Raw genomic sequence first — 20,941 nt, forward strand, 5'->3', positions numbered from 1 at the left:
AAATCAGAATTGTCATCTTTTAACTAACCACAATAGTATAGTAATTTACAGCTTATATTTATAATATTACAACCACTAAAGGTTGTAATTTAATATATAATAATATTTAATTAAATATTTCTCAATATAAGAAAATACTAGTAAGTTTCAATTATTATTAACTTCAATAATTTAAAATTTAAATACCTCTAATTTTGTTATATCAATTTTTTCACAATAAATAAAATCATTACTTATGTTAACCAACCTTATTTGAAGCTAAAATTCATAACTGTTGTATATTTTTTTAAAAGAAAATTATTATAAATTATTTAATAATAAAACTATATATTATAATATTAATTATTTCTATTCTATCATAATTCTATTAGATAGTTTGTCATCGGGTCTCTCTATTGAAAGGGAACATCAATGTATTGACAGCAATTATGGTGGTGATGATGATAGGTTTTGGTAGAATATAAAGCTGTTAATCTTTTTAATATTTTTAATATTCAAAAGAATTTGAATATACTTGAATATACTTTGTGAAAAGATTATTATTTTTAATGTTATGTGTAATATATAATTTCCAAACTATCTGTAATATTGAAATTGTAAATGACATGATTTTCAAACTTTTTTTTTTTAAAAAAAAATAAAAAGATTATAAAATAAATAATGAAAAAAATATGATGGTTTGAATTAGTGAATGCTTATATTTATGCTGTTTTTTTCCAGTTATTTCACGTGATCGAATTTTCATTTTGGTCAAATAATACATGTTAATGATATATATGCATGGTTTTTTTTGTTAAAAAATATACATTTATAATACATTGTAATTTTAAAATGTTTAAAACAATTAAGAAAAACAATATATAAAAAAATAAAAAAAAATATCAAAAAGAGAAATATATATCTCAAAAATATGGGTTAACAATTATTAATAAGATTTCTATATTCGTCCTTCGTAAATTGTTAATGTACCAAACCCGTGATCTTTTTTTAAGATTTTCTTTTAAATCCACCAACGATATCCCATACAAATGAAATGGCATACGTGACGAAAGATAAAACTGTGAAAAATATGGCGGTATTATAGAAATCACACCTAAAAAAAATTTAATTTTTAATTTTAGTTATACTTTAAACGATTATTACGATTATTATTATATAAATTCTTTATTACATACCATCCATTTAAACCCCCAGGTTTACAATTACCATCCTTAATTAAAAATACCATTAAAGTACCAAAACTTGCACCAATTATAGCATCAACAAGCATTAATAACCATCTTGGTGCTTTATTTTTATGTCCCCAACGTCGGACACAATAAAATATTAAATGACCAAATGAGTAAATGACCGAAACAACAGAGACAATATAAAGGAAGATGATTGCTATCTTGTTGAAATTCACTGGAATTTGTACTTTAGTAACCTAAAAATTGACAATAATAATAATAACAATTAATTTGGTTAATAATAACTTTTTAGTTTCATCACCTTTTACGATCAAAAAAAAAAATGGTACTTACAGGAGTCGAAGCAACAATAAATGCAAAAGCGCCAGCACTAGCAAGAAATTGAATAAACCTAGATAATAATCTCCATTTATTAGGAGCACTAAAAGGAGTTTCAAGTTTTTGAGAAGAAATCTTCATTTTATCAGGATCATGAGTTTCAATTCCAGGATTAGCAATTGCAGCAGAATTCTCTAATTCAGTAGTATTATTATCATATTCTTCTTTATTACCATTATCTAATTGTGAAGCATTACTAGAATCTTCGTAAGCATTAACTTCCGAACCAATATTCGTACTATACGCATTAGGATTATGAGTTTGAGCATTATACACATTTGTATAATCATATGAACTATTACTAGACTTGTAAGTACTTGGACTTGGCATAGGTATATAAGTAGGTTGTGTCCCATTATCCGATGAATTATTATAACCATAAGCTGAAGATGAATTATTATTAGCATGACCTTGATATGGTTGTTGTTGATAAGCGGCTGAAGAAGCCCAAGGATTCCCTTCTGTTGGATTAATAGGGAACGGATTTGGTTGATATGCACTAGGTGGAAGATGAATATTAGAATTAGAATCTTCCGATGAAAATGGATTTGTATCCTGTCTTTCTGCCATTATATAAAATTATAAATTATATAAACTTTTAACTTTTTTTATTTATTTACTCTCTTTTTTTTGTTAATACTTTTTTTTTAATAAAAAAAAAAAATCTTTCAATTTTATCACAAATAATTTTTTTTTTACAAGAGAAAAAAAAGGCGTAAAGAGAAAAAAAAAAAAATCGCACGATTTTTTCATAGACTATTTATATTTGTTATAACGATTTTCCTAAATATTGTCACAAGTTACACTTGATTATCGGTAAAGTTTAAATCATGAACATGTATGGAAAGACAAGGCTAAAAGATATCATAATCCAGTTATTATCAATGACATCTTGGCAGGTTTTTTTTTTTAGGCTAAAAAAAATAAGCTAAGAAAAGAATTTTATTTATTTATGGGTGATATAAATTTTACCAAATTTATTAATCAAAAATAGATACGCCAGAAATTAGCCAATTATTAGTATGTACTACCATGACAATGTAACCCCCAAAAATGTAAATTATAAGAAATTTCTTTTTTCTGTTCGGGATTACTAAATGACGAATATGTTGTAATCACAATTAATTCATGTAAGTAGAAGATCTTTTACAAAAATAGTCCAATCAAATATCAAAAAAAGGTATATTTCTATTTTTCGAAAGGAAGATAAGAATTTTTTTTACTTAAAAAATAATAATAATAAAAACAAATAAATTTATTATATTACCAAATTTTGTTAAAATCAAATTTCTATTTTTGTTTTCATCTTTAAATATTCTTTTAGACTATATTTATTGAGGAAATATATTTTCTTTTTAAGTTTAAACCCTTTGATTTCGATCCACAATCCGACTAATCCCGATAATCCTGGGTAATCCTGGGCATTCATATTCCGGATTTAGCCGGATTTAGTCGGAAATTGGGTAAATCAATAACCTTAATTCGGGATAGTCGAGAAAATTAGTTAGTTAATAGAATGATAAAGATGATGAAGTCATGGATATACCATATACCATATAGTAACGAAGTCAATGGTATGAGTATGGTATGATACCATGTAGAAAAATATGGCGAACCTTTTCAATCCTATTGAGCAATGAAGTCATGGTATGAATGATACCATGTAGAAAAATATGACGAACCCTTCTCGAGTATGTTATGGTATTGGTACCATGTAGAAAATATGGCGAAACTCTCTCAATCCTATTGAGATGTATATGACGAAACCTCTCAAATTCTATTGAGCATGGTGCTTGCTCATTTAGTATAAGTCATTATTGTTAAGAATACTTTCCCAGTTAGTATATTTAGTATATTATAATCATTAGTTCAATAAATTATAACATATTTTATATTAAAAAATTATATTACTCAAATCGTAAGTTCATGAACTTTGAGGACCCGAACTAGTTATCCCAATAGTTATTATTATTATCCCAATATACATTCTTTGACTAGTGAAACCAAAATAAAGTATATTATCACGTGTCACGTGATTTTGATTTTTTATTTATGCATAAGGTTTAATCACTTTAATGTGAATCATCGATTGAATTATAATAAATGAATGAATACTTTAATGGAAAAGATTTATTTTAACAATTGTTAAATTTTTTATTGATATAATCTTAAAAAGATACAAGATTTCTAGATTGTAAAAAAAAATGAACAAAACTTTAAAATGAATGGTATCTTATTATACAATCACTCTTCCTTATTTATTTATTATTTTTATTATCATTATTATTATTAAAAAGAGAATTGACGTGTAACAAACAAGTCACGATATTTAAGATATTTTTACGGTTTATTAAGATTAAATCATTGGTTTTCTTAATATTTGATAAAAAAAAAAAAATTTTTTTAAAGTTATGGGCGAAGTTTTTAACATATTCTATAATAAGGAATTTTAAACTACAACATAATTAGAGTAATAACATGAGGAAAACTGGAAACATAATACATCATAACCAAATAAGGTTAAAATTACCCCAACATAATCAAAAAAAGGTTTTACGCGTATCACAAAAAATTGTTAGAAAATCATTGTAATATGAAATTTTTATTAGATTATTATACATAAAGAAAATGTTTAAGGTTATACATTTAAGGTAAAATAGATATCTTTCAAAAGAAAACCATGCATGAAGCATTTAATCATTAGCAAAACAAGAAAAATGATTTTTAAAATGATTATTATCTCTTTGTAACACAGTAGTAAGTAAAGTAGCATAAATGACATAAATGTTTTCATTTAATTTTACCAGAATATTGGATGACACACAAAAATATGAAATATGCAACTAGGCTGAAAATTGACGCGAAAATCGCGCGTATTATAATATAAGAAGAAATTCAATATATTTGTTGACAGAATATCAATAAATGTCAATAAATGACAATATTCACGAGCATAATCATTTCCGAAAATCAGCTGAATTATTTTTGAGATTACATGAATAAAAAAAAATAAAAATCACATGTTTCACGGCTAATTCAAACAACTCATTCGAAAGGGGGGGGGGGATAATTTAATCCGGATTAACAGGATTTTCTTTGTATCAAGGGAAGTACAGTAGTCAGTAGTATTATAATAAGGATTGTATTAATTAAATTAAATAAATTAAAATAAATTGAGATGACAATATCCAAAAAAATGACATAATAATAGTAATAATAATAATAATAATAATAGTAATAATAATAACAACAACAACAATAATAATAGTAATAATAATAACAATAATAATAGTACCTTCACTACTTCACTACTTCACTACTAAAAACTTTAACCTTGTTTGAGCACCAAGAAAACTTTGTTTGGCACTTGAACCACAAAAATAATTATAAATATTATAAATATTTCATTATTTCATTATTATCGGTGTTGATCCCAATTTCATTACATTCAAAGTTGTCCAAAGATAGAAATTTCAGTATCCGGAAATTATTTCGGTCAACTTTAATTTAATATTTTGGATCTTATTAAAAAGATAAAGAAAAAAAATATTTTTTTTTTCAATAAAGGAAAAAAAGAAAAACAAAATACAAAAAAATAAAAATGGATATATAATAAATAGATAATAGATGTATAATCTGTATTTCTGTAACAACATATGGTTTGTACCCTGTTAGAAAAAAGAACAAAGTTTTGAACTTTTTGTCACAGAAAAAAAAAAAAAAACGATAAAAACAATTTGATTTTAACGTAAATTCCCGCTTTATTGCCGGGGTTCACATGAAAAACTCATGACGAAAAAAAAAAATAATAATAATAAATAAATAAATAAAATCGGAAGGTTTCATTCCGCGAATAATAACGAATACTTTTAAAACTTGTGATATTGAATAAGACAATACGATAGATATCATTGTTCTTTCAAAACCGAGAAATTATATGTAATATAATATATAACTTGTACTCTATAGTATCATATTAAATACCGAATAAAGTTATGAAATACCCACCGGAAAATTTTTTCTTTTCTCGGAAAGCGCCACCGAATTTCGTATTGTTGTTAGTTTTCTTTAATCACCGAATTTTATGGAAACATGTTAAAAGATTGTTTATTTATTATAAAGTTTTAGTTATGTTTAGTTATGTAATATGTACCGAAGGTACCTTACATATTATTATTTTTAACCGAATTAAGTCTTTGTTCGAATCCCGACCGGAAAATTTTTTTCTTTTTTCGGTAAAATTTTCGATACACCGATTTTGGTTTATTTGAATATCTTTCATGAAACAACTTTCACATTCTTTTACATTTTATACATTTTTACATTGAATTTATTGAAATTATTTGAAAAAAAAAATTTTTTTTTTTTTTTTTATGGCTTTCAAATTTTTCCATTTACCGTAATTTATAAACCTTAAATAAGTAGAAAGTAAAAGTGAAAAGTAAAAAAAAAAAATGGTAAAATAAAATTTTGTTTTTATCAAATTTTCCCTTTAATTATAATTATCCTTTGTGGCTTTTCGGTAATGGCTTTTCGGTGATGTCCATCATAAACACTTTTTAAAAAAAATTTTTTTTTTTTTTTTTATTATTATTTATTATTATTATTATAATTATTATAATTAGTAAAAAAGAAAGAGTCTAGAACCTTTTTTTTCATGAATATTATTTATTATATATATATATATATAATATATAAATATATTCATTTTACATTGAAATTTCCTTAAATAAATTTATTTTTTAAAAAAAAAAATCCTGTTTCTCTAATTTTGGTATTTCGGTAAATTTCGGTAATACCGTAATAATTACCTAAATATGTTAAATAGGTTCCATTCTCATCTCTTTATTTGATAAATTCTAGAATACTTTTTTACTCTTGGTTCGGTTAATGAATTGCCGATTTAACCCTACCTTAAACGTAAACGTACGTTATGAATAAAAATTATTTTTACTCCTTTCCGAAGGTCTTTTTTTGCCGTTTTGAATTCGGTGATCTGCGATCATGGGAATCATGGATTTGATTGGGAAATGATGGAATTTTGAAACACAAGAAAAAAACCACCGATCATCATGTGATATGTCTATAGGACAATTATTATTCGTAAATTTACATTATTATTGAACATATTTGGTATATTTAATATATTTGATATATATTTGGTATATTTGTATATTTGATATATTTGAGAAAAAAATAATTTTTTTTTTTTTTCAAAGGAAAACCCTAAATTGGTTATTAATTAATAACGAATACGATGAATAATACCGATGAATAATACAACGAAAATACAACGAAATACAATAATAATAAACCAACAACGGATGAAACGGAAAATTTCCCTTTCGGCTGAAATGTTGAAACTTTCCGATTAACTAATTAATAATCATACTTTTTTCTTACTGCTTAATAATAAATTCTCAATAGGTCAAATAAATGTGAGGTTCAACTTGAGGTTCAATAAATCAAACAAATACGTTCCCAAAATTAGTTGAATGAAAATTAATACTTATTATTGCATACTGTAAAAAGGGAATACAGTAATTTATCAGAAAGTATGAATATCTTAATACGGAAATAATAAAAGACTTAATTTAATCCTTGTCCTAACCCCAAATAATCTTAAATTATGTCGATTGTTTTAATTCATATTCTTATACGTAACTCATCTCAAACTCATGGTTTGGGGTTTGATCATGTGAACATGTCGTAACCTTGAAGGTAAAAGTGTTAAGCCCTATTCGATCTTCGCTTTGTTATCTTTACACCACGTAAATGTTATGTGCCAAAAAATTCTAATTTAGAGTATAATCATTGATTTGTTAATACAAATATACAATTTATATATATATATTTTTATACATACATATATTTATATATATATATATATATTTCATTATCACTGTTTAGAAAAGAAAAAAAAACCCGAAAAAAAAAAATCTAATCTACATCTATCCAATATCAATGACCATTAAATAGATAAACCCGTACATCATGATTGCATAAATATATATATAAAAATATATACAAAATATATATATATATAAAATATACATATATATATATTATATATATCTCAATTATATATTAGTTTCATATTTTTTTGTTTTTATCTCTCATGCATATTTACTACCATAATAAACATAATAACACATTAAATCTTATTAGTATATACTCATTTAGAACTATGTAAATATGTAATATATTTTAATAAATGAATGATGTATGGTGTATAATGTTTATGATACTATTGATTGTATGGATATTATTTATATATATATATATATATTTTTTATAGTACCAGTATGATGTATGATGTATAATCCTCTTTCTTTCTTTTTTTTTTTTATATCTTTTGAAAAGAAAAAAAAAAAATGATGTGCATATAAATACTTTTTTGATTTTGAGTTACTAAACCACAAACTGTAATTTTTATAAATAAAAAAAAATTTTTTTTTTTTTTTTTATTTGTCAACAAAATAAACCAATTTTTAATTCTTTTTCATTTATGTAATGCAAAAAGAAAAAAAAATGTAATGCAAAAAAGAAAAAAAGAAAAATTTTTTTTTTTTGATATAATAATCTTTTAAATAATTTATAATCATCACTATTATAAAAATATTTTATGTAAAACAATAATAATAAATAACAATTAAATAATAAATTCGGTGGATTCCTTTTAAAGTAGTACACAATTTTTTTTTTTTAACAATTACTTACAATTAACTACTCGAAATATCATCAAAAAAAATTTAAATCATGTATATCATGTAAGCAATGATTTTTACTAAAATTGTATATACATAAAAGTTACCCTTTTTACCCGATGATCTTAATCTATTTATGGTACTATTAAAGAAAAAGGGTAAATAAACTTGTCGAATTATAAATATCGCAGGGGGGTGAATAAATTTAGTTTTCGGTTAAAAGATGCGTTCCTGTGTTTTGTGGTTAGGGTAATTTTTGAGGGGTCGGGTATTTTATTTTTTCTTCTTAAAACAACAAAAAAATTTTATTATTTAAACACGAACTTTTCGCCCTCAATTTTTTTTTTTTTTTTCTTCGAATGCATCAAATTTTGATATATCGAAAAAAAATATACCAAAATCAAAAAATTAAAAAGAAAAAGAAAAGAAAAAAAATTTAAAAAAAAATTTTTTAATTTTTTTTTTAAATTTTTTAAATAAAATATTTTCCAAAAAAGTTTTGTTTTTTTTTTTCCTACAACACAATGACAACTACAATGACTACAACTACAACTTATAATAATCAGTTACAGTTACAACCAACTTTTTCTACACAACCATTACAAACTTTTCACCCTCAAATACCATCGCAACAACCACCTTTACCTATTCAAACTATTCAAAGACAAAGACAAGCTTATACTTTTTCATGGACTTTAAGGGGTTTTAATGAATTATATCGTCAGATGTCTCATTCAAATTTTACTTATTCGGATCGTTTTCATACTCCAAGAGGTACTCATGATCCTTCTTTATTATGTCCTCCTGGTTGGTCTGATTGTTCTTCAATGTTTCCTTCTCAACGTTCTCATTTAAATTGTTTTGATGATACCGCTTATCTTTGGAGAATTCGTTTATATCCAAATGGTAGTATTAAAAAATTACCTACTCATATTTCAATATATTTAGAAGCTATACAAACTTTATTTGAAAAACAACATTTTATTACAAAGAGATCTATACAATTTAAAATACAGGTTTTTCGTTTAATTAAATCTAAAAATCAATCATCTCATAATAATAATAATAATAATAATAACAATAATAATGGAAACAACAATACCAACAACAACAACAATAACAACAACAACAATAATAATAATTTTAATATTAATTCTCAATTGGATGTTTGGAAAGAAACTCCTATATTAATTTATGAGACTAAAGATATGTTAAGATTTGATTATGAATTTCAAAATTCAAATACTTTATTTGGTGTACCTTCAATTGGAACTTTTTCTAATTTATTTCCTCATGTGGATCCAAATATAGAAGATGTTGATTTAACTGTACGAATTTCTATTTATAATAATAATTTAACAAATGATATTATTACCCCTTATACTCCTTTTTATAGAAATGATTTCTTTGAACCTGAACCTATAATTAGATCTCCTGCTTCTTTTGAAAGATTTTTTAATAATGAAACTTTTTATGATGTAGCTTTCACTTTTGATAATGGTATGCGTACTATAAAAGCTCATCGTATAATATTATCTCAACGTTCTGAATATTTTGAAAAATTTTTAAGTGGTAATTGGTCTGGTGGTGATGGTAATATGAAAATTATTCCAATTAAACATATTCCATTTGATACTTTTCGTGTAATCTTATTTTATTTATATACTTTAAAACTTCAAGATGATTTGGATTTTGATTTATTAAGGGATATTTATACAAATGCTGATATGATGAGATTAGAACAATTAACTCAATTGGTTGCTGATAGAATTATTTATTTGGTTAATCTTGAAAATTGTCATCAATTATTAGAATTGGCTTGGAATTCAAATAGTTATACTTCAAAAATTATATTGAAGACTACTGCTTATGATTTTGTATTTAAAAATTGGAATTTATTAAGATCTTCTGAAAGTATTAAATACTTAATATGTAATGCTCCTTCTATTGAATGTATAGAAGAATTAATGGAAGCTAGAATGTTTGGTGTCGCTAAATAAGTTTAATTACAAATTTATTATAATTCCTTTTTTTTTTTTTTTTTGCCTTTACAAATCTGGTAAGAAGAACAATTTCACTTTTTTTTTTTTAAGATGATTTTTGATAATTTATTAACAAAAAAAAATTCTAATATATTTTCTATCAGAAATTCAGCGAATTTCAATATTGATGACTTTAACATCTTCAAATGGTTTATCCAATTTATCGGTCTTTGCATTCTCAATGGTATGAATTACGTCCATACCGGCTGTCGCTCTACCGAATATCGTGTGTTTATTGTTAAGCCATGGCTAGTTAAAAAATAATTTGTATATTTAGTTTGGGTGTAATTACTTTTAACAATCATGTCACTTTGACATTTATTGGATTACTTACCGTTGGAACAACCGTAATGAAAAATTGCGATCCATTAGTATTTGGTCCAGCGTTAGCCATACTCACAGTATATGGTCTATCATGTTTCAAATCCTTGTTAAATTCATCCTCAAATTCTGATCCCCATATTGATTCCCCTCCAGTACCATCCCCTAATTATTTAAATTATAAAAACAAAAACATATTTCAATTTTTTTGTACATATTTTTTACATTAAAAAAAAAAAATTTTTTTTGGCAATTTGTACATTTTCAAATTTTTTCTTGTTTCATAGAAAAATCTTTCTCCTTTTTTTTTATTCTTACCTAATGGGTCTCCTGTTTGAATCATAAACCCTTTAATAACTCGGTGAAAAATTACATTATTGTAATATCCATTCTTGGCGTGTGTAACGAAATTCTCCACGGCTTTTGGTGCATATTCTGGGAATAATCTTACATGAATATCTCCTGAAGTTGTACGCAATATGGCTGTATTACCCAATTTTTGTTTGGTGGGTTGCGCTGATGCTACTGTTTGTTCTTCCCTTGATGGTTTTTCATTATACACATCCCTATCTCCTTTATGTGATTCATGACTATTATATACATGTAAATTTATAATAATAGTGAAATTAGCATCATGATCAATAATTTAAAATTTTGTAAATTATAATCTTTTCTTTAAAAGAAAAAAAAAAATAATAATATTTTCTTTGTAAATTTTATACTTACGCATCTGGTTCACGTTTTGTAAACATGAAAAATCGATTTCTTTTATATGCTGTACAAAATAACGTTGGATCCATTAATTCACTTTCTCTCATCAATGGATTATCCGACGCTGCCATTTCCTAAAAATAATAATTATTATTATTATTATTATTTTTTTTTTTCGTCTGGAAAAAAAATGGTCCACCTACCATTGTAATAAGGGCCTTTCTTTTTGGAGCTCCTTGATACATTGACATATTAAGAAACCGATGTGGTTCCGTTTTACCAATTAATCTAACCACCTTATTTGTCGTTAGGTTGACAACTTGAAAAAAAAAATTATATATATAAATTATTGTTTCTTATTTTTATAATATCTATTTTCGTACTTCTTACTTACTCTTGATACCAAGCAGTGTAGGATAAATGATGAAGTTACTACTTTCATCAAAAACTATAAATGTAAAAAAAAGAATCAATAACTATAGCTTGAAAAATGTTCTCACTCTATAGATATCACTCTATTTAATATACCTGCATTCATCGTGGATGCTAGTGAAGTCTTTTCTAATTCACGTTCTACAGCAAGTCTACGACCAAATTCCATATCATCTAATTTATATATAGCAGTCCCAGCCTAATTTCATTAAAGAATCGATATTTAATTAAATATAATAAATTATATTTAACCATAATTACATTTTATCATTCTAGCATACCTGCTGCATTTCACTTATAACCGATAATGACTCATCATACTTTCGAATCATCTTTCCGGTTTTAAATCTAAAAACTCGTATTTGACGATCTCCAATACTTGTTGTTACAAATTGTTTGTAATCCGGAGAAAATGTCATTGATGTCGGAGATGTTTTCATTTTTTTGAATTCATAAAGATCTGTATCAGATTTGAATTCAAATGATACTGTTTTGGGCAAGCCAAAAGGTTCTTCTGGTACCCAATATTCCAACATTCCTGATGTATCTGCAGATAAAACCGTATGATCCTTCTCATTATACTAGATAATTTAAACGTAAAATTATTATTAGGCTTATAATATATATAAATCTTCGAATTTGAAAACTTACTGTCATCAAGTGAACCGGATGATTATGTAACTTTGGAACTTTATGTAGGGGTTGTTCATCACCTCGACCATCATAGATAAAAATGTTGCCGGCGTCATCAGAACTGAAAAAAAAATAGTATAACGATTAATATTTATTATACAATTATAAAAGGTCGATGATATTTACCTGGCTAATAATGTCTGAGCTTGACCTCGTTTATGAACCCAACAGATACTATTTGGCGTATATTCCAATTTCATCATATTAATCATGTCTATAGAAAGATCACTAAAATCTTAATCTACATGATTATAAATAAAACGACTCCAAATTGTATTACTCACCGAAATTAACTACGTCGAATACTTTTAATGCTTTATCTACCGCACCAGTTGCTAATAACAACCCATCCGCAGAAACACTGATACTAGTGATATTTCCTAAGACAAATTGTTATGAATCGCATTAAAAAAAATCATCATCCAACAAGCGAACCTATCAGATGGTACAAGATAAATACCGATATGTGCGCGAAAATGCTTCACAAATTCAATTCCTTTATCATTCTTTTTCCAAAATTTCAAATGTCCATCAACTGATGTTGTAATTATAAAATCCGTTCTTAAAAATAAAATAACATTAATGTTAATATAATTATAAGAGCAATTAAGATTCAATGATAAATAAACTTACGCTGTGGTGGCCACAAAACTTAAAACATCACGATGCATATAACTACGTTCATACATATCAGCCGAAGGCAAACGTTCCAAATAAGTTCGTTCGTGCATTAGAACTACGAGTTATTCTAACAATTAATTATATTTGGAAATATATATATTACGATATGTAAAAATGACGAACACATAATATATCAGTATCGAATACCTCGTTTTTTCTTTTTTGGTGTTTCAATAGCTATTGGTATAGCTGGTCCGATGTCTAGTAATAAATAATTGGATTAAGAAAAATTTTTCAAGGATTCGACAAAGATCTATTGACAAATCATCAATATTAACCTTCTTCTTCTTCTTGGTCTTGTTTCTCTTCCTCCTCCTCTTCCTCTCTTTCATGTTTGCTACCAGTCTTTATTTCTTGATCTGACATTTTGGTTATCTTTTGTTCAGTAAAACTAACAAATTGGTGGCTTATCCAAGCACGTGCGAATTAATGAATTTGTTTTCTGTTACACAATTTCGCACGGGCCAACAAAGGATAATCGTTATGTATAAAAATTGGTTTTTTGAAATTTTTTTTTTCAAATTTTTCAAAATAGAAAATGTTTTATGACTTAAATTTACCTTATCCTACGCAGCCAAATCTGGCACAACAACAAACTGAACTTCGTAAAAGAGTAGATTTGCTCATAAAATGTGAATTTTCAAAGTTTGTTAAATTCGTAATCAAATTGAACTTGTATAATAACTAAATTTTTTTTTTTTTACTAAATGATAAATGATACTTTAAATATAACAACAAAGTCGGATATCAGGTTGTTGCATATAATCATACAGTAACCGGAAAATTAGATAAAGTGAGTGAGCCCCTTTTTTTTAAAAAAAAAAAATTTGGAATAAATGAATTAAGAAATAAAAAAAATTTTTATTATTATTCTTATTTATTTCATCAATTTAATCTACAAGAGGCAAACCCAATTCATAAATTTGAAACTTACAATAATTCACCCGATTCACCTTCAGGTCAACAACAAAAAATCGAGCAATTGTCGCGTATTACAGTTGTAATAGAAGATGCAAGTCAGAATTATGGATTGGTAAAAATAATAGCAATTAAACTATTTTTGTTTTCAAAGAAGTTATTCCTAAATATAAATTTATCTTTAATAATCTTTCCTTTATGTGCATAAATGTGATAAAGTCATCTGCAAATAGCATAATTTCATCTTATGATATAGTTGCGGCTCAACCAACAAATGAAAAAATATTTCAAAATGTATGTGGAACATTAGAAGTAGATATTGTATCACTTGAAATGGGATCACGTTTACCATTTTATATAAAACATGGTCCTGTTGGATTAGCGATTGAACGTGGAGTGTATTTTGAAATTTGTTACGCTCCTGCAATAAGAGGTTTGTCATTCAACCTTCATGATATATTTTTTATAATTTATTAATGAATTTATATGTAGATTCCGCATCACGTCGACAACTTATATCCAACGCGCAGAGTTTGGTTAGAGTAACACGTGGAAAAAATATAATAATTACTAGTGAAGCACAAAGAGCAATGGAATTACGTGGTCCATATGATATTGTTAACTTGTAAGTTATTTAGGATTTTATGTGTTTATTACAAATTACTTATAGCGTATTGAAATACATGATTCTTATAGAGGTACGATAATGGGAATGAATCAAGCAATGGCAAAAGATTGTATATCGACAAATTGTCGTGCTGTAGTTATGCATGCAAGTAAGTAGTTTTACATTGTTAATAATATTACAGCATCACATCGAATATCAAATAATTGATGTTTATAATTATTATTTTTTCTTAAAGTAACACGTCGAAATACACATCGTGCAGTTGTATCCTTTGAACCTGTTTCTTCATTGAAACCAAATGAATTATGGAAGGTTGGAAGTGATAAGAAAAATACTGGAAAAACTGATTTTAAAGGAAAATCAACAGTAAAACGAGTACGTTTAAGCAAAGATGACGAGGAAGAGGAGGAGGAGGAAAATGAAGTCGAAATATCGCAAGATATGGAATTATCGTAATAGAATTTTTTAAAGTTTTTAAAAATTGATTAATCATTATAAATGCTTTGTTTTTTACTTATTTTTTGAATATTAAGTAATATGTTCAAATAATAAATTAGTGATAATGGAAATACAGTAAATTCTACTTCAACTTGATTATATTAGATTGATGAGAATTAACATTCCAGATTTCCAGTTAATCAAAGAATCTGTTGACGTATTGCACATTTAAATAATTAAGTAATTAATATATGTATACTTTCTGAATGAGTAAAAAAACTCAAATTATATTTAAATGATTTCAGAAGATATTAGTATATTTTCATGAATTCTGGCTAGTATTATAGACATTTGCTCAGTATAAACAATTGGCAAGTAAGAATTTTCAATGCAAAGGTGTATATATAAATTATCAAATTTGTAAAATTTCATCATGCAAACAAAAAAAACCAAAGAATTCGTCATTGATTTAACAAATGATAAATTGTCTACTAAACGATCATTAAAAGAAAGCTTCCTTGTTTTTTCTACCAATAAAAAAAATCAAGGAAAATAAACTAGTAAAACTGATCTATTAATGAAATATCAGAATTAGAACCTATTAACAGCATTTTAAGGGAGAAGTTAAAAAAAAGTTGAGGCTGAGTCACCAATGCTCAAAAATAAGTCTCTCACTTAGGTTACATCATTTTTAGATAGTTATCTAGTGTCAAATTCTTTTTTAAAATTTCATCTGATTGATTCATATCGTGTTTTTCATTCGTAGTAAATAAAAAGTTATTTCCGAAAAAGAGGCAGGTTTCATCGTAAATTGATGATTTTATTTTTTTATTTCTAAAGTACCACCCAAAAAATAAGTTGCCATCATATTTTCATCTACCATTTGTAATAAATAATAAAATACTTTTCTGTGAAAATAATGTATTTTAAAAAATATGTATTTATATGAAATATTGCATACGCATAAGACCAGCTGCATATAGTGCATATGGCCACATTTAGTCGTGTTTACGCGTTTGCGAGAAACTTCGTTTTTTTTCACACGAGATGGCCTTGATACATTCCAACTTTGAATTCTTGGAACAACCTTGGTGGAAACTAGAATATGATGAACGCAATGTCAAGTATTACATCTCAGAAATCAAGCGCCTCCAAAAAGTCATATCATCATCCGTTGAGGGAGAGACTGAACTCATTTTAGGATATATTGAACTTCATCAAGAACGTTATTTAGTCGAATGTATTTCAGCGGAAAGCGATATAGACTTCGAAACTGTAAAACAACTGTTGAGGAACGAAACTAATTCTGACCCTCATTTATTGCGATTAGCTAAAAAAGTCCAAAATCTCCATAATACTGTTAAAGGCATATTCCCATCCATCTTCTTTCCCAACCTTCCAATGGATCTCTTTACACCATCATTCGCACAGCAGTTGCATCAACAGGTTGGCGGCAACGGATTGATTGAAAATGCGGGTCAATATAGAACAAAATTTGTAAAGCCAGCCCAAGATGATTTTTGTTACATGGAACCAGAATTGATAGAGAAAGAGTTAAAAAAACTGTTCCGTCAATGTCGAGAAGATTTTAAGGAGGATTTGGAATTAGAAGAAGCTATCAAGTTTGGTGCATGTTTTCTTGCTCATTTCTTGTATATTCATCCTTTCATGAATGGAAATGGGAGAGTGGCTAGGTTACTTTTGAGCTATTTACTATCAAATTTCACTGTGGTGCCACTTTCCTTGTATACAGGAGAGAAAACGCGAGAAATTTATTTAGATTGTCTGCGTGAAGCACAGTGGTATCATAAACCTCCATTCAAACCTAGTGCACTCGCGACTTTTATACTCGAAAACGTACACTTGACATCCTATAACATATGTACAAATATGGATATAGATATTCAAAATGTAGATTAAAAATGTTTTATGTAAACACAAAATGGTTTCGTAAAAAATTATTGTATTACAAGTAAGTTCCGCAGTTATGGATATGCTGTTACTGCTATTATAGAATAAAATAAATAACTAATTTATTTAAGGAAATTGTGATTCTTCAACAAATGGTAATTTCTTATCATCTGTAACCCATTAAATATCTTGTAACTATCAAGGTCTGCTTTTTTATTCTGGGTATATCAATCATTTTTTATGTAGTTAAGCGTCGCTAAATCAGAAGAGAATGAATAAAAATTAAAACAGTAATAATATTACAAAAAAAAAACACATCATAAATGTACCTCCGTTTATAAACTAATTGGAATAAATAGTTATTATGATGTATCAAGAAGCAATAAAAATAAATTATCAAAATATGTAGTGTAAGATTACATATTAAGCTTATCCATAAAACAAATATAAATTAATATTTATTTAATTTTCCAGAGATAAAGATTGTATTTAAATTAACAAAGTATTGAAGTTACTACCAATAACAATAAAAAAAGCAAATTACCACATTGATAATAAATAATAAGAAAATAAAAATACCATCACCACCCGATTGTTCTAAAACCATTTTTGGATAATTATCATCCCTTCATTGTGATTCAAAAGACCACCTTTATAAACACCCAAGTGATCCAATTAAAAAAAAATATTAGCAATTTTACACCTATTCAATAAATTACTAATTTATACATACACTTCCTGATCTTATAAAAGGAATTAGATTTCAGCTCAAGCAATAAATGCAGAGGTAGCTTATCTTGTTTCACAGGACCTTCTTAACATTTCCACCAAAAGAAGCGCATATTAAAATGAAGCTTTAGTCCAAAAGGATAAACTACAACTAACCGTTCCTTATCTTTGATATTAAAAGCATCCATATGGATATTGAGACTGATAATTTAAGACCCATTGAAGACAATAGATGCCAAGCTAATAATGTTCTCTTGCTCACTAAACAGCAAGTTCTTTTGATGTTTTGAGGATCATCCGCAAGCATGAAACGTATGATGTAAAAGATGATCATGTTTCTCAAGTAATAATAGAGAAACATGCCACATAGTTCTATTCTAAAATTCTTGAGATGCTAGTATTCTATTTGCAATATAAAAGGATTGTTTAATTTAATTTTTTAATTTCTCAAAATAAATTAGTGCGCAAAAAAAATACCCATTTTGGCAGGCACCTAAATCTGCCAAGGTATTCAACTTTGATACTATTTTTGCCGTTGTTTCTGTCGCTAAGTAGATCTTATACAACTTCAAAAAATACACTGTTTGATTGTTTCTTCATATAAAGCATCATAAATATGGTAAATTTGTTTCTTTGTTTCTATACAAAATTTATAATTTTCCGATTTTCCGGAGAAAAGTTTTTAGATTAGTGTTAGAATGTTTTCTATGCACGTGTCGTATGTTTAACATATTACGTCACGTAGCACCGGAAAATAGTGGCGTACAGTTGTTTTTAAAATATTTTTTATTGAATTATACAATATACAGTAGAAGTTCAATCCTTTAAAGAAAGTAATTACTTATTATTAATTATTTTCATATTTTTTTTTATTTGTTAATATTTTTTTTTTGCATATCATAAAGGGATTGGTATCAATTCTTATTTATCCAAATTTTGCCTTACTAAAAAGATCACTGAATCACTGCTAAATAGAAGGTATTATTCTCTCGTTGTCGTAACATTTTAACGAATAGGAAGAATTATAATTCTGTAACATAATGTTTATATTGTAAATTGGTGTCAAATATATATAGTTTCTTAAATAGTGTCCTTAAAATCTCGTATGTAAAACAAGTCACTCACCTATCCTCGCATTATTTGGTGTAAAAAAACTTTGTAAAACCAATTCTACAATACGATCAACGTGGCCGCTTGCCATTACTTGTTTCATATTGTCGGTATCTTTTATTTCAATCCAATGTTTTACAGCAAATTCTTGACCTGCGTCTTTTAATCGATCATCAAAATATTTCCAGCCTAACATTAAAATTTGATCCCAATTTTCATGATTCATTAAATTAACCATCCTTTCAGCGGCCATTTGGCTAAGTTGTTCTACTCTAAGCATATCAGCTTTAGAATATATATCTCTTAAAAGTTCAAACGTTAATCCTTCTTCGAGTTTTCCAGTGTAAAGGTGATGGACAATACATCTAAACGCATCAAATGGCATATCTTTAATAGTAACAGTTTTCATATGTCCCTCTAACCATTCACCTCCCAACATACTCTCAAAATATGTTGATCGTGCAGCAAGAATAACTCTATGAGCTTTCATACTTGAACCACAATCAAATATAAATTCAACATCACAAAATCTTTCTTCTCCAAAGTATCTTTCAAAAGGCATAAGTGAAATATTATTTACAATGACCATTGAACTTGGACCTTCCCCAGAAGTCATAGTGTCTTCAAAAATTTGAGTTCGAACCAATAAGTCTATTTCGGGCGTATTATCGCTAGGGAATAATTCTTTAAGAGCAATTATTCTTGCGAATCCATAATCTGCATTTACTCCATTGAACTCAAATTTCGTCTCTAAAGTATGACGATCTATTACAAGTGAAGGTTTTTGTTTTGTTGTTTGCAAATTCGAATCGACTCGATAAAGCGCTAGTCGAAACTTTTTTTGCCTTCCTGTTATGTTATTTTGTTTTTCGTAATGAGTTTGTATTGCTTCAAGATATAAAGAAATATAGTCATTCGATTTTTTATCTACACCATTAGGGAACATTTTTAACCGCCATAAATATCCGGTATTGTTATGAGAACTGTTTTGTTCATTTACGACATTGATGTTAATTGACTTTCCACCTTGTCCTCTCGGTGACCAAAACCTATCACTATAGAAAAAACTTCCGTTCGGGTGTCGAACAACGAGTTCATTAAAGCAGTTTATTTTCCATGTGAAGGCAAAATAATTTTCTTCCATAATGACATATAGAATTGATAATATAAAACGAACAGTAAATCGTGGCTTTAAATAAATTTTAGAAAATTTTGGTGTAACGTATTGCACTTTGTAGTTTTAGCTTATTATGCAGATTTATCTTTTTACCAAAAAAGAAAAATTTACCAAACTTCAGTAACCGTTTACTCATCTCACACGACCAGTGACATATAGCGCGTGATAAATAGGGTTTCAACCTAGATCAAACGGATGAAACAATAAATAGTAAATAATAAGCATTGCCATCTCAAACTCCCTATGGATATGTCATCATGCATTGGATACATGAAGGGTAAAATGTAACATTCACTGCTTTATTATATATAAATTCTTTGATTTTCCGAATGATACTACTCTCATAAAGGCTCGAAAGGCTCGTCCATAAATTAAGTCAAGGTTAAATTGGCAGAAGATGTTCGTCTTAATATTTGTCGTTAATGCATATCATACAGAACCTGCACAATATAGAAAGGAATTATGAACTTAATTTATAGGGAATTTAATTCAAAGCTAAGTTAGAACCAAAACCAGAACTTGAAATAGAAGTAGCGAAAGAATCAGATTAATTCGCATCATGAATTAACAAACGTACTGTAACATAGTGTTTCGGCAACATTTTAGATTTAAGATTTTTAACCATAATTAATGATTACTTTGACTTTTTGCAGCATAATGTGTTATTTTATTAGATTTCTGAGAAGACCTCCCGAAAAATTAGAATGAGCGCATTTTTCCGATGCACAGTTACACACCCACATCACGCTACACAATCGTTAAAAATACAAGCTCCGATGTTGGCAGGAGACAAAGCCTCATTGCTTAAATACTTTTTAAGATTTTTTTCATTGATAAGCGTACACAACCAATAAGCAATTGTACATGACTGTGAT

General features: G+C 26.8%; 6 protein-coding genes across 6 annotated transcripts; 2 read left to right on the plus strand and 4 right to left on the minus strand.

Moving 5' to 3' along the window:
- Positions 1 to 766: 766 nt before the first annotated feature.
- On the minus strand, positions 767 to 2,261 carry OCT59_013186 (uncharacterized protein). The gene is made up of 3 exons (XM_025317888.2): positions 1,524 to 2,261; positions 1,176 to 1,426; positions 767 to 1,093 (listed from the first exon to the last, which is right to left on the minus strand). Exons 1-3 carry the CDS (start codon positions 2,136 to 2,138, stop codon positions 988 to 990), a joined length of 972 nt encoding a protein of 323 aa, XP_025177391.1. The 5' UTR covers positions 2,139 to 2,261; the 3' UTR covers positions 767 to 987.
- Positions 2,262 to 8,629: 6,368 nt separating this feature from the next.
- OCT59_013187 (uncharacterized protein) lies at positions 8,630 to 10,275 on the plus strand (the record flags this gene model as incomplete). The annotated part of the gene is made up of 1 exon (XM_025308517.2): positions 8,630 to 10,275. Exon 1 carries the CDS (start codon positions 8,800 to 8,802, stop codon positions 10,273 to 10,275), a length of 1,476 nt encoding a protein of 491 aa, XP_025177390.1. The 5' UTR covers positions 8,630 to 8,799.
- An 88-nt stretch (positions 10,276 to 10,363) lies between these two features.
- Positions 10,364 to 13,521, minus strand: OCT59_013188 (Peptidyl-prolyl cis-trans isomerase cyp15; the record flags this gene model as incomplete). Its single annotated transcript, XM_066140651.1, has 15 exons — positions 10,364 to 10,566; positions 10,652 to 10,803; positions 10,957 to 11,228; positions 11,365 to 11,483; positions 11,553 to 11,668; positions 11,744 to 11,797; positions 11,878 to 11,980; positions 12,063 to 12,362; positions 12,433 to 12,535; positions 12,601 to 12,688; positions 12,759 to 12,854; positions 12,935 to 13,035; positions 13,108 to 13,210; positions 13,303 to 13,356; positions 13,434 to 13,521. 15 exons carry the CDS (start codon positions 13,519 to 13,521, stop codon positions 10,426 to 10,428), a joined length of 1,890 nt encoding a protein of 629 aa, XP_066001515.1. The 3' UTR covers positions 10,364 to 10,425.
- Positions 13,522 to 15,784: 2,263 nt separating this feature from the next.
- Positions 15,785 to 17,182, plus strand: OCT59_013189 (uncharacterized protein). The gene has a single exon (XM_025326185.2). It carries the CDS (start codon positions 16,187 to 16,189, stop codon positions 17,057 to 17,059), a length of 873 nt encoding a protein of 290 aa, XP_025177387.1. The 5' UTR covers positions 15,785 to 16,186; the 3' UTR covers positions 17,060 to 17,182.
- A 114-nt stretch (positions 17,183 to 17,296) lies between these two features.
- Positions 17,297 to 18,086, minus strand: OCT59_013190 (uncharacterized protein; the record flags this gene model as incomplete). The annotated part of the gene is made up of 5 exons (XM_066140652.1): positions 17,297 to 17,306; positions 17,380 to 17,478; positions 17,655 to 17,700; positions 17,784 to 17,861; positions 17,936 to 18,086. The coding sequence occupies 5 exons, from the start codon at positions 18,084 to 18,086 to the stop codon at positions 17,297 to 17,299; spliced, it is 384 nt and encodes a 127-aa protein (XP_066001516.1).
- Positions 18,087 to 18,671: 585 nt separating this feature from the next.
- Positions 18,672 to 20,033, minus strand: OCT59_013191 (uncharacterized protein; the record flags this gene model as incomplete). The annotated part of the gene is made up of 2 exons (XM_025317884.2): positions 18,672 to 18,809; positions 18,905 to 20,033. The coding sequence occupies 2 exons, from the start codon at positions 20,031 to 20,033 to the stop codon at positions 18,802 to 18,804; spliced, it is 1,137 nt and encodes a 378-aa protein (XP_025177385.1). The 3' UTR covers positions 18,672 to 18,801.
- Positions 20,034 to 20,941: the final 908 nt, after the last annotated feature.

Source organism: Rhizophagus irregularis, chromosome 20 (assembly GCF_026210795.1).
Source record: "Rhizophagus irregularis chromosome 20, complete sequence".
Lineage (NCBI taxonomy): Eukaryota > Fungi > Glomeromycota > Glomeromycetes > Glomerales > Glomeraceae > Rhizophagus > Rhizophagus irregularis.